We start from the raw sequence: 14,319 nt of genomic DNA on the forward strand, positions 1-14,319 counted from the left end.
CTATACCTCACGGTAACATCTCTGATTGCTTGCACAGGAACTCATAATGTGTTTCATTTCCCCTCCTCAGGGTTTTGTAGGACCACAAGGATTCAAAGGGAACCGGGTAAGACAGCAGCTGACAATGATGTGTCTTCCGGAGCAAAATATTATTGTTCAAACAACAGGACGAAAACATGTTCTGTGCTTAATGAAGTACATTTAGTGCTTCTGATAAACTATGGTGTTTAACATGGCTGCTGATCCTCCATGCTCCTACTCGACGCTAGATATTATTCTCCCACATATTCCTCATTGAAAAGCAGTACTCATTTTTCATTTGTCTTTTTGGGTTGTTCAAGAGACGTAATAGTTGTTAAATTGCAAGCCCATTGGAATGTCAAGCTTAAAAGCATGGTGGGCCTGTATTAGGTGATATGAGCAGGACCATGGTACTGTAGGCCTGTATTAAGTGATATGAGCAGGATCATGGTAGGCCTGTATTAGGTGATATGAGCAGGATCATGGTACTGTAGGCCTGTATTAGGTGATATGAGCAGGATCATGGTACTGTAGGCCTGTATTAGGTGATATGAGCAGGATCATGGTACTGTAGGCCTGTATTAGGTGATATGAGCAGGACCATGGTACTGTAGGCCTGTATTAGGTGATATGAGCAGGATCATGGTACTGTAGGCCTGTATTAGGTGATATGAGCAGGATCATGGTACTGTAGGCCTGTATTAGGTGATATGAGCAGGATCATGGTACTGTAGGCCTGTATTAGGTGATATGAGCAGGATCATGGTACTGTAGGCCTGTATTAGGTGATATGAGCAGGATCATGGTACTGTAGGCCTGTATTAGGTGATATGAGCAGGATCATGGTAGGCCTATATTAGGTGATATGAGCAGGACCATGGTACTGTAGGCCTGTATTAAGTGATATGAGCAGGATCATGGTAGGCCTATATTAGGTGATATGAGCAGGACCATGGTAGGCTTGTATTAGGTGATATGAGCAGGACCATGGTAGGCTTGTATTAGGTGATATGAGCAGGACCATGGTGGATTCAAAGGCTCTCTTAATTAGGCAAATCTGAATCAAAATGTTAATGTGAATATCAATAGCCTCATCTTTTGAATATCCCATTACTACAGTGGAAAAAAGAGATGTGCTCTTTGATAGTATGTGTGAGTTTATGTGATTCATATAGTGAAAGTGACCTTCAATGGTCATTTAAGTGATGTTTGAAGAAATTATATTCATATGTCCTTTACCTTTGCAGTGGCCTTTTTACCTCAGAGATCAATGAATCTTGTTCAAATATGCAAATATGACTGAGGTGGTATAAATGAAGTCAGAGATCAAAAGAGATTGAAGATGTTCAACCTTGATAATGAGATGACTGGAACATGTGAACGGACACATCAAAGAACTTACAAAATGATCTTCTATTTACTCTGAAGACCAGTCAAAACGTTGTCTTATAAATTGTCCTTGGTTTACCTTGTGCCGTCGTATCTGAATATTCTGTTCTTACTTCAAGTAATAACAGAATGCTATACCCTCATTTTGTAAAATAGCCACTGCAAAATAAAATAAGAGTATGCACTTTAATTATACCAATGTATTAAATAATATTTTACACATGCCCCTCCCCCCTTCCCCTTGGAGAATGTTTGTTTCCTTCCTATTAACATCTGATTTAATATTCTGACTCTCTACTTAAAAGTCACAACATGTCATTGACCCTCCCAGCACTTCCAACTGGGCTCTTGACAGCAGGAAATATATGACATTGACTCTAATGTGTACTTCCTATTTGTGGAACAATTTATTTTGCTACTTTGGGGTGTAAAAGAAAGGATAAGAGATTGATATGAGGTATTTTGCTAAACCAGTTGGAGGTGCTGTGGCCGGCTGTGGGATCCTGGTGCTGTTTTTACTTTTGTCCTGTTTTCCTTTGTTTCCGCAGGTCTTCCTATCCCCTTTTCCTCCCCTCCACCCTGCTCTGTTTCCCGCGGCTCTTTTTGCCGGGTCGTGTTGTCCTCTCTCTCCCTCTCACACACCCTGGCAACCTGCTCCTCTTGCATTCTAATGTCGTAGTCTCGGGTTAATCTTCCTCCTTCTCCTCTTCCTCATCCACCTCTTCCTCATCCTCCTCCTTTTCTCACCATTTACCTTCCCTGCAAGCCTGTAATCTCCTCTCCCTTGGCTGGCAAGTAATGTTCCCACAATGTTGCCGCAACGTTAGCCAATGTTGAGGGTTTTCAGGCCACATTGAGGCAAAGTTGTGAGAGGGCTTACATGTTTGCCAGGGTTTATTTTTCTTCCAATTCCAATTCCTTCTTGATAAACTCGTCCAACCCCTAATCCAACCCGTTCAAACGCCTTGATCTTGGTGAGCGGATGTTTGAATGACAATGTGGTCAGGTTTTATACGTTTTCATCACTATATAGAATAGTTTGCTTTGGTTGGAAATATTTGATCTGCTCCCAGTAGAGAATTAGGTTAATGAAATTAGAATGTATTGTAAACCATACAGTTATACCTGTAAATATAACTCTAACTTCAGCAGTAAAGGAATAACATTTCTTGAAATAAAAATATTAGCTTTTGAATACTCTAAGTGGCTTGTTTACTTGTAGCCAGCTTGTAGCCAGCTTGCAGCCACCTTCAGTGGACACAAACAACAGCGTCTTTCCGTTTCATAATTTGGTTCTCATTTTCGGGGAATGGAAACAGTATTTTGGGGGATTGGGATGATAAGGGAAAATAGTAGAGTGATACTATTTCTGGTATTTCTATGCCATATTTTGCACGGTGCTGGCTTTATAGTTGGGCAACTGGACATAATCAATGGTGTCTTTACTCAAAGGAGGTTTGTGGTCATGTTCTTTGTCAGGTCTAGAGTACAGTATGTGCAGTGAAACATGATGATCAGTCACTCGCAGTACAATGCACCGCAGAGAGACAGCTTTCTAAATGTGATATATGGCAATTAAGATATTGTTATGGTACTATGTGGGTCATCAAGTCTATGTTGTGTTAGGGCTAGTGATACCCTCGTAATAATCTATACAGTGGTCGTTGATGAACCAATAAGGTGTTTCCATTCCTGCAACAACCTCCTGTGAAGGTCACATTAGGCACTTAAGGAACCCGCTCACCAATAGCACCGGCCTGTATCCCTACTCCCTAACTCCCTCCACTTACTTTCCCCACCACAAAATTCTGAAACTTCAGTACTCTCCTTCGTAAGCCCAAAAAAAGCACATCAATCTTTTAAATACCTGTAAAATGTCTAAATTGCTTAGGTAAGAATTCAAGCTTCATGATTGTGCTTTTTTTTTTTTAACACACATATTTGCTTACGGTGTGGATGAGCCAGCCAGGAGGAACTAAAGCCTGTCTCTTTTAATGCAATGTTGTTTTCAGGGAGAGAGGGGCAAGAAAGGCAACAGGGGAACTAAAGGGGATAAGGGAGACCAAGGAGCACCCGGATTAGATGCCCCCTGTCCGTTGGTATGTCCTGCGTTCAATGTGCAGCCAGGAGGCAAAAGGAAGGAGCGACCCTCGGAATGCCATATAACTTCCTTTTGCCTCTGATGATAATCGACTCTAATAGACCCTGAAGTGGTTTTTGGTCCAAACGTCCTCTACAGTGTTAAGTCCAGCGACACAAACTACAGCAGTGATGATCATTTGGTATTCAGTGAATGCCTGGATGATTATGAGTTCTGAATAATTACCCCAGGACCAGGGACCATAAACTACCAGAGGGGGTTTTCTTTTCAGGGGTAAGACTAACAGGAACATGGCCCATTCTCTCCATTGAGTCTGTTCCTGTCAGTCTCAGGCCGCTTGCATGTTTAAGTGTGTCTGTTGTTACAGGATTCGGTCTGTTCATGGAGCGGCAGCAGGTAATCTCATTGGCCAGCAGGGGGTACTGCTCCTAAAGGGGGGCAATGTGCAAATGTTTACAAAGTTGATTTCACAAACAGGGTTTCCGAGGCTTTAAAGGAGAAAAGGGTGAACCGGGCCTACCTGGCCTGGATGGGCTGGATGCCCCTTGTCCTGTGGTATGCTTCCTCTCTTCCTTTCCTATCCGTCACTTTGGCTTCCCTAACCACCCATAACAATTCCCTTCACTCTCTTATTCGCTTTGCTGTAGGTATGAGTAAAAGCCAATATAACAGGGCTGCGTGAAAATGACATTGAGCTAACCCATTAGTACCGTTAGTTATGTAACAGGTTATTACCCCGAAAAAGCAACGCCTTTATTAACCATGCGCACACTTCAAGTTCTTGATTAAGACGTAGCTATTTACTACAAATACTGCTTAGAACACTTGTTTAGATGAACTGTGCATCATGATTTTTCACTTTTACTAACATTAGTAATTGATTTGCTGAGAATGCTGTTATTTTGTCTTGCAAGGGCAGCAGAACACCTACACTAATTAGTGGTGTGTTACAGAATCTATTTTCTTGATCACAACCCGTGATCCATTCAGTGACTTTTGTTTGAAAATGTCAAATACTCTTAATAGTTAATGGCTTTACTTTTCGTTATTTGTATCCCTGTCCCACTCGCATGGCACCCTTTTCCCACCTTGTCCCTTATCTTTTTGGCCAACAGAACTGTATTGGGAAAGATTATCTTGGAAAAACCAGCGCCTCCTCATTGATTTTCATTGAACCCTGTTTTGAGTTTGTGTATTGAAAAGGAGAAGGGGAATGGAAGGTTTGATTCATTCATAAAAGTTGCCAGATGACAGAAAATAACAGCCCAGTGGCTGGGCTTAAACCCTATCTCTAAATAAAAGTTTGAATGAGGCCTCCTGAGTGGCGCAGAGCCATAGGCATCACTACAGACCTGGGTTCGATCACAGGCTGTGTCACGACCGGGAGACTCATGACACACAATTGGCCCAGCGTAGTCCGGGTTAAGGGGAGGGTTTGGCCGGCTGGGATGTTCTTGTCCCATCGCGCTCTAGCGACTCCTTGTGGCGGGCCAGGCGCATGCACGCTGACTCCGGTCGCCAGTTGTACGGTGTTTCCTCCGACACATTGGCTTCCGGGTTAAGCGAGCAGTGTATCAAGAAGCAGTGCGGCTGGCGGGTCGTGTTTTGGAGGACACATGGCTCTCGACCATCACCTCTCCCGAGTCCGTACGGGAGTTGCAGCGATGGGACAAGACTGTAACTACCAATTGGATATAACGAAAAAAGGGGAAAAAGTACAGTTTGAAGGAATTTATACTATCAAGTATTTTCACACATACACATCTACTACTGCGCCTGAGCAATGGAGCTAATGGAGCTGCTGTAACCACATTTTCTGGTAACTAAGTGGGGGCGCAAAATTATCATAATCCAATGGGTCATTTCTTATTTTCACTGATTAACAATGTTTTGAGCTAGTATGTATTAAAATAGATGTGTCCATTTGAAATATCGCCACAAAGCACAGGATCATTTGTATCTGGATAAAACAAACAGCTCTGCTTGGTAAGTAAAATTGACAAAATAAGCCATTTCTACCCTATTTCCATCAAATATGTAGGCTTCATTTAAGTTCATTAAAGTTCTTTTTTTTTTAAATCATGGTGACAATGCTTCAAAAAACGGTGCCAAAAAAAGCCCTTGTTGGAGTAAAAGTGGAACAGTCAAATAATGTGCTCGCTGAGAATACACTTTTGTTATTCCTCATACTTTTCATGATTATTCTGTTTCTTTACTTTTTGTTGTCAAATACACTGCTCAAACAAATAAAGGGAACATTAAAATAGCACATCCTAGATCTGAATGAATGAAATATTCTTATTAAATACTTTTTTCTTTACATAGTTGAATGTGCTGACAACAAAAACACACAAAAATTATCAATGGAAATGAAATTTATCAACCCACGGAGGTCTGGATTTGGAGTCACACTCAAAATTGAAGTGGAAAACCACACTACAGGCTGATCCAACTTTGATGTAATGTCCTTAAAACAAGTCAAAATTAGGCTCAGTAGTGTGTGTGGCCTCCACGTGCCTGTATGACCTCCCTACAACGCCTGGGCATGCTCCTGATGAGGTGGCGGATGGACTCCTGAGGGATCTCCTCCCAGACCTGGACTAAAGCATCCGCCAATTCCTGGACAGTCTGTGGCGCAATGTGGCGTTGGTGGATGGAGCGAGACATGATGTCCCAGATGTGCACAATTGGATTCAGGTCTGGGGAACGGGCGGGCCAGTCCATAGCATCAATGCCTTCCTCTTACAGGAACTGCTGACACACTCCAGCCACATGAGGTCTAGCATTGTCTTGCATTAGGAGGAACCCAGGGCCAACCGCACCAGCATATGGTCTCACAAGGGGTCTGAGGATCTCATCTCGGTACCTAATGGCAGTCAGGCTACCTCTAGCGAGCACATGGAGGGCTGTGCGGCCCCCCCCCAAAGAAATGCCACCCCACACCATGACTGACCCACCGCCAAACCGGTCATGCTGGAGGATGTTGCAGGCAGCAGAACGTTCTCCACGGCGTCTCCAGACTCTGTCACGTCTGTCACATGTGCTCAGTGTGAACCTGCTTTCATTTGTGAAGAGCACAGGGCGCCAGTGGCGAATTTGCCAATCTTGGTGTTCTCTGGCAAATGCCAAACGTCCTGCACGTTGTTGGGCTGTAAGCACAACCCCCACCTGTGGATGTCGGGCCCTCATACCACCCTCATGGAGTCTGTTTCTGACTGTTTGAGAAGACACATGCACATTTGTGGCCTGCTGGAGGTCATTTTGCAGGGCTCTGGCAGTGCTCCTCCTGCTCCTCCTTGCACAAAAGCGGAAGTAGCGATCCTGCTGCTGGGTTGTTGCCCTCCTACGGCCTCCTCCACGTCTCCTGATGTACTGGCCTGTCTCCTGGTAGCGCCTCCATGCTCTGGACACTACGCTGACAGACACAGCAAACCTTCTTGCCACAGATTGCATTGATGTGCCATCCTGGATGAGCTGCACTACCTGAGCCACTAGTAGCCGATTCCTGTTACTGCAGGCTACATATTTGTTCAAATGTAAAACCTTTTTGTTCTCTCATCATTTAAAAAGGAAATATTCTACAGGTAGGCTACAGTAGAATGATTTGTGTGGTTATAAGAAACAAAACACAATTACGTTGTGTATGCTGTGCTGTTCTTTGTTTCTATTTATCAAATTAGACCTACACAATAAGAAAATATGCAGGCAGTATATGAGTAGCTCCCCCCCAAAATATTTTTGATTAAGTAGTTTTTATGAAATACATTTTTGAAGACCCCTGCTCTAGCCCAAACTGTTCGGATATGATCAATATTATCGGAGCTACATTTGATTATTTCTGTTGCAGATTCGGGGCCGCAATTTATGAATATATAGAGTTGCCAAAGAAATTCTAATTTGATCCTGATAATGGCAAATTAATAATACATTGGCAATTTTATTTTTATGTGAACATAATCAGTGATCACATTTAAATGCAAAACTCCGGGTGGAATTTGTAAGTTGACAGTTCTTGTTCAATGTCCTTCCAGATAACACTGCCATATTGAGAAAATTTTACTAAAGTAATTTGTAATTGTACTACATTATAGTGATCATATTATTTGTGACAAAAAAGAAGACGAAAACTCAATGTGCAATTAAACCATGCTTTTTATTAACCTACCAAGTGCAAAATTATAATTCAAATCCTTATTAGGTTAAACAATATTATTCCTCACAATTTTTTTTCTTTTTTCGTCATTGTCATGTGTTATCCTGGCCACATTCTTAACAGTGTGGCCTGTCAGTCGATAACTGTAGGTGGGATTGTCAAGGGAGGAGCATGATATTTGTGAGAGTCACAGAGTTGGTAGGGTTTCAGATCTGTCAATCAATCACTATGGGTGGGATTTTCAGGGAAGGTAGTAGACTAGTAAACAAGTAATTAAAAAACTTTTTCAATATCATTTATTGTGACAAAACCTAAGAAAAGTAGTTGTGTTCAATTCATAAATATGGATTCCCCCGGTTATGAAACAGCGTTGTAGGAAAATTATTTTAATATTATAAAAGCCATAACATTTTCGCTCTCCCACTTTCAGAAAAAGTCAGTTGCCCATGTGTACCACTAGTTGTTTGGCTGGTTGTTGCTGCTTTTTTAACACAATATGCATAGTACAATGCATAAATATAATACACATATACACACACTATAGTATTATCCTGACCAAAGCATTTTTATTCAACAGTAAATTGCGTTGTGTCATACGGTACATTAAATCACATTCTACAGTTTTAGCAGTGTGGGTAACACATTAAGTAGTTTTAACACAGATATACATTCAAGGTAATGTAAAGTGTTACCTCAGAGTGTTTATGACTCACTCCCTCTCTTTCCTTAGGGGGATGACGGCCTACCAGTATCAGGGTGTTGGAATAAAGTAAGTGAAAGAGCGTCAGTTTCCTGCTGTGAACGTACGTTATCTGCATCTTGGGGTTATAAAGTGCCTGGCAGTTCTGCTTTTTAAATGATCCCCATGCTAGTATAATCAACAACCTCATCTATCATTTCTTCGTTTATACTGTGAAAAAAGGGCTTTTTTTGTATTCATGTTCGTTATGTCCTCAATAAACATTGCATGAACTAATGTGTGGTTTGTTGCCTCTTGTTTTCTCCTTGCAGTAACTTCGAGGTGGCACGTGGGATTGTACATAGAATATTTATTTTTGTACTTTGTATGTGCTTTCTTATACTGATGGAAGAAAAAGAAAATCATAACAAAATGCCAGGAGTTTTGTACAGATTGTTTATTTTTATTACTTGTAATAATGTTTATGTATTGGATTTTATTTTATAGCTATGCATTATGTCAACATGTTTGAATAAGGAAGAATTGCAATGTGGCTACATACAGCATGATATTTGTGCATAATGTGAATGGATATTGCCTATTAACTTATTGTATCATGTGATTTTGTTTTGTTGTGACCACGCTGCACTGAATTGTGGGGCTGGAAAGATGAAGTGTTGGCTTATTGAAACATCTTAGTTGAACCCTCTTTGTAGAGATCATAACTATGAAAATGAAAGGCACCGCAAATAATTCCTGTCTAAATATGTACACAACTCAAGTCACGGTGACAGACAGCACTGTATTTAGTCTGCACTGTACAGTATAGCCATTTAAATCACTAGCACACAGATGGATCTCATCCGATTTGAACCATTTAGGATTTCTGATATCATAAACGCATAAAGTATCCTGAATACCCAGCATGCCACACAAGCACATTTTGTCGCTTTCTCTGAAAGGGGATCTCATGAAGGTGGTTTCAACTAAGATTGCCAGACCATTTCAAGCTTTAATTGTTTCCACTATGGCAAAACTGACATTTTTAAATAGAAAACAAATACTTAGCATTTGCTGCTTTTTCACTGGCTAAGTAGTTATACAGCCAGAGTGACCAACCATTCTAAGCTATAGCTTCACATATAACCTGACCTCAATTTGTCCAAGTTATCTGTAAATATTTTTTGGGGACCAAATCTAAGGGGCCACCCCCTGCTTTTTCACTATCAGGCTCTCTTTAACCATAGGTGTTTGCCTTTTTGTTAGAACGTTATCAAATTTAGACCAACCCATGTTACAGGCTTTCTCTTGGATGACGGAAATATTGCTGCTCACCTTTAAGGCATGCTGCTGCAACCAGCCACATAGCCTCTACGGCCAGTGTACCTCATCCATTTATTTCTATGAATAAAGCCATTAATGGACAATAAATAGATATTTTTTGTTAAGAAGAAACAGACATGTTATTTACAGCGGTTTCATAGGATGTAGTAGTCTATGTCGCCCTCGCTAACTGTGTTTATGAATCAGTATTGAAAAAATGGATGAAGGGGACTGGAGTAGAGTTGCTGCTCATTGTAAAAAAAAAGCTCTGTGTTCTGCTCTGCCTGGAAATGTATAGCTAGATTAAGAGATTGTCAGATTACCACCCTCAATAAAGTCTTCATCAGGTTCTTATACCTCATACTAGCGTGTGCCTTGTCCCCCTGCCTTGCCCTCCTTTGTGTTAGTTTTCAACCCATAGTTCATGGGATCATTGAGGATCTGTGTTCAAATGGACATGTATGTTTGTTGACCTAATATGGTCAAAATGACAATTAGAAATAAGCATACCATTTTTACAGTACATACAATAACACAGCCAGGTTCATAATTATTGGCACCCTTGATAAAGATGAGCAAAGAATACTGTATAAAATATATAATACAAATACTGAGCTATATTCTACGCTCCAAAAATTGGGAAATGATATTATTTTATACTAATACAATTGCTCAGAGAAATATATCATAAAAGTAATAGTGGTCAAAAACAGATAGGGGTCAAAATGATTGGCACCCCTGTTGTCAATACTCTAGCACCCTCCCCTTGTGAGTATAACAGCACTGAGCCTTTTTCTCAAATGTTTTATGTGATTTGAACACATTTGGAGGTATCTGAGACCATTCCTCCATACAGAATCTTTCCAGACCCTTTGTATCCTTTGTCTGCTCTTATGGACTGCACTCTTAAATAATGTATTGTTTCATTTTGCAGTTACTTTTATTGTGAATAAGAATAGAATATGTTTCTGAACAGTTCTACATTTGTGTGGATGCCAGTCTGATGCATGCTACCATGGCATTAATATCATACCCCCCAAAATGCTAACCTCCCCTGTTATCGTAATGGTGAGAGGTTAGCATGTCTTGGGGTTATGATATAAAATGCTAACCTCCCCTGTTATTTTAATGGTGAGAGGTTAGCATGTCTTGGGGGTATGATATAAAATGCTAACCTCCCCTGTTATTGTAATGGTGAGAGGTTAGCATGTCTTGGGGGTATGATATAAAATGCTAACCTCCCCTGTTATTGTAATGGTGAGAGGTTAGCATGTCTTGGGGGTATGATATAAAATGCTAACCTCCCCTGTTATTGTAATGGTGAGAGGTTAGCATGTCTTGGGGGTATGATCGTTGTGCATCTGTGTCTCTATTTACAATAAAATTGACCCCGAAATGACACAATACATTATTTACCATTAATTTATATTGTGCACAGCATAATCCCTAACATAACCAAAACAAACTGAAAATGCATCCAACAAGTTTGTGTAGTCATTGCATGCTATGAACATGGGACCAAATACTTAATTTTTGACTATATGTTATACACTATATGTGAATTTGTCTAAATACTTATGAGACATTAAAATGGGGGGACTAGATACTGTACACAAAGTGCATTCATTTCGTAACAGTAAAACATGTATGAAAATACCCTCAAATAAAAGGTGACATTCTGTACTGTCACTTCAAATAAAACATTTCACCTCAAATCCAAAACGCTGGAATATAGAGCCAAATTAAAGGTGTTGGCTTCACTGACCCAATAGGGGAGTGAGTGTACCTCCTTTTGTGTTGCATCACTTTGCATTGAATACCATGCCATCTAGGGATGCCTTTGATATGCAAATGTTCCATTTAACATGAATTGTGGGAAGTGTGCATTTAAGTCTCTTAAATTGCTCTGCTCTGGTTTGTAGTGACCTGAATGTGTGTGTGTGCCAAAAAAGCATGGATTGTGCCGTTTGAGGTGGGGTCTTTGAACTGACATACACAGTACACTACAGTACACATGAATGGGGGAAAGGCATATAGATTGGTAGTATGGAAATAGTTATCCATTGACATGATCCTCTTTTTCCTTAAAAGGGTCAAAATCCTTTCCAACTGGCCAAGTAGTAGAGGGTCAAGAGATCTGCTCAGTGACATTTCGCTCAAAGCTACAGAATGGAAACTTGAAGACATTTGGAGATATCTTTGAGTTTTGACCCGACCTGTGGTTGCCATTTTACTCAAAGATTTTCCAGCCGACTGAAGACAGAGCCAGTAATGTTGGGGGGCTCCAGTGGCAGCAATGAGCAGACTGACTTCAATAAGACTCAGAAACAAAAGGATTTCAGTTTCCTTTGCAGTTTTTGTTGTTGAAGGATTCTCAGGCTAGAAAAGCCGTCAAAGCCACAGAGAGACACAGATGCATTTCTTTGAGATGAATATGCTTGATTTCCCATCGGTCTTTATTCACTATGTGAAAGTAAGACATGAACCTTTTATAGTGTACACTTCCCTGTGTTTTATTTGACACCAACAACTGTGATTCAAGAATTCAGAGCAGCTCACAGAACATACAGAAATATTCTCTCCCTGTTCATGTGTTTCCAAGACTAACCAAAAAAACAAATGGAAACACTTTCGATGATTCCTGATATCAAACTCACTGCCTTCTCTACTATCCTGGGTGCTGCAGGCGTATAACAAACTGTTTATGTAGCTATGTTGCCTGACCTGTGCCCAAGGAAGAACTTTATTACGAGCACTATACTGTTGGTATACATTATATACGTATACTAAAGACATAGTATATTACATTTATTCACATTCTTGTACTGAGGAGTAATATTCACCATATCAATGCTGAAAGAGTAAGTATTATACAGTAGGAGAGGGTTCACACACTGTATAAAGTGCTCCCTCCATGTTGTTGTTGTTGTATATATATATATATATATATATATATATATATTACATTGGTGTGACATGGGAGCCTCAAACAAATGGCATCGGAACATATCAAGCATATGAATTACTCATCGATATATATATATTTTTAGCAGTCATACATACTGTCCGCTTTCAATGATTATTCTAGAATAACTTGATTCATATTCCTGAGAAATGCCATACTAAATGCAAGACGTCGTGCACCATTTTGGGCAGTTAATTTCAACTGGAATAATTTTAACACGTGCATCCTGTCTGTATGAATCAGTTGGGCTTCGCGGTTACTGTTTGTTGCCCTTAAATATCGATTTGAACTATAAGAAAGCGTATTTATATTGTAGGCTAATCTTTATGTAAGATTCTAACCTTGAACAGCTCCTCCAAACAATTTTCTTCTTGAATACTGATGGAAGAAAGATCCCCTGATTTTTGTTGTCGTGGCTGGAGGCACAAGACCAGTTTTGGAGTTATTGGACAGTTGACAACAGACGCTGAGATTATTTTGAATCGAATGAGTTGCTTATTGAGGTAGCCTATGACGTTTTCATCGGAGCTGATCGACAATTTAACGTCTGAACTCTGAACTGCCGGTATGTCCATCTTGTCAACGACTGTGATATCTTGTGCCTTTTATCTGTGTTTCACACAAGCTTCCCTGTTTCCTAAAATAATCTAATGCACAGAAGCATTCCTTATGTCATATTGACAGCTGCCTTCTACCCTTTCGCACAACTCAATCCAAATGCGCATAAGATAATTATTTGAATATTCAAAGTGGTGAATACAAAACCGTGCTTAGCTAGAGTCCATATTCATATCCAAATTGTGTATTGCGAACAAGGGGCAGTTATTGTGGTTGTTCTTTCGAGTTCATGAAAGCCACATCAAGTCTGACAACTAGGCATACTCTGCACTTGTTGTTCATACTTCACACGCAGTTGATTCTGAATGTATTTAAAATCACATGAACTGCTCCTATAAAACCTCTGTGGAACATGGTCCTTATAAGAGTGGATCAAGTCAAGTGCTGTTACTGTATTACAGTAACTACTGTAAATGTCACTTAAAGTTAAGTGTTGTCACTGTATTAAAGTAACTACTGTAATTGTGTTGCCCACAATTGTTGTGTTTAACAATTGATGAATGTTTCCATTTATTTTGAATGCTCTAAACAAGAAGTTGTCCTCCCAAAGATTAAAATTCGTATTCATTTAGTGGTGCCCGTTTGTGCAATGATACATAATACATGTGTAATTTGGGCGAATTTGATGCTTTTCATTTGATTAATAGATGATTTAGTTCACCTCAAATATGTTTAACAAGAGAGTCCATCGTCCCCAATACAGCCCACAGTCCTTAATTAATTAACCAGAGTAATCCTATGAAGATTTAATATAAATATACTAAGAATCATTCATTATTTTGTAGCAATTCATTCAAAACAGCAGTCACCTTAGTGCATTGACTGTAGGGTCATCTTTGAAAGTGTGTGTGCATTTCATTTCAGCTTTTTCTCACTTATATTTTGCACAATGATGGCAGTACTCTTTAGTTTTACCAGATATTTTCTGGACATTATTATTATATGTATCATTTGTATTATGTTTCTTTGGTATACATTTCCCAATTGGTACAACTTTACTGTGTCTTGATCTTACATTGTGTTAATATATGAAGTGTACTCGTCATGTAAATGCATATAACTATTTAACA

The 14,319-nt window shown here is 39.9% G+C and overlaps 1 protein-coding gene across 15 annotated transcripts in view; it reads left to right on the forward strand.

Annotated features, from left to right (window-relative positions):
* Positions 1-12,585, forward strand: part of LOC115113266 (collagen alpha-1(XIII) chain-like) — a 54,216-nt gene extending 41,631 nt beyond the window's left edge. For 13 of the 15 annotated variants that reach the window (XM_065012826.1, XM_065012829.1, XM_065012815.1 and 10 more), the window contains 4 exons: positions 71-106; positions 3,423-3,509; positions 8,395-8,433; positions 11,758-12,585. In XM_065012826.1, the coding sequence (XP_064868898.1) occupies positions 71-106; positions 3,423-3,509; positions 8,395-8,433; positions 11,758-11,787 (192 nt within the window). In that variant the 3' untranslated portion in view covers positions 11,788-12,585. Of the gene's footprint in view, positions 1-70; positions 107-3,422; positions 3,510-3,988; positions 4,067-8,394; positions 8,434-8,675; positions 10,028-11,757 lie in introns of those variants that run through there. The other 2 variants (XM_065012819.1, XM_065012821.1) reach the window with 2 other exon arrangements.
* The last annotated feature ends 1,734 nt before the right edge of the window (positions 12,586-14,319 follow it).

Source organism: Oncorhynchus nerka, linkage group LG28, assembly GCF_034236695.1.
Source record: "Oncorhynchus nerka isolate Pitt River linkage group LG28, Oner_Uvic_2.0, whole genome shotgun sequence".
NCBI lineage: Eukaryota > Metazoa > Chordata > Actinopteri > Salmoniformes > Salmonidae > Oncorhynchus > Oncorhynchus nerka.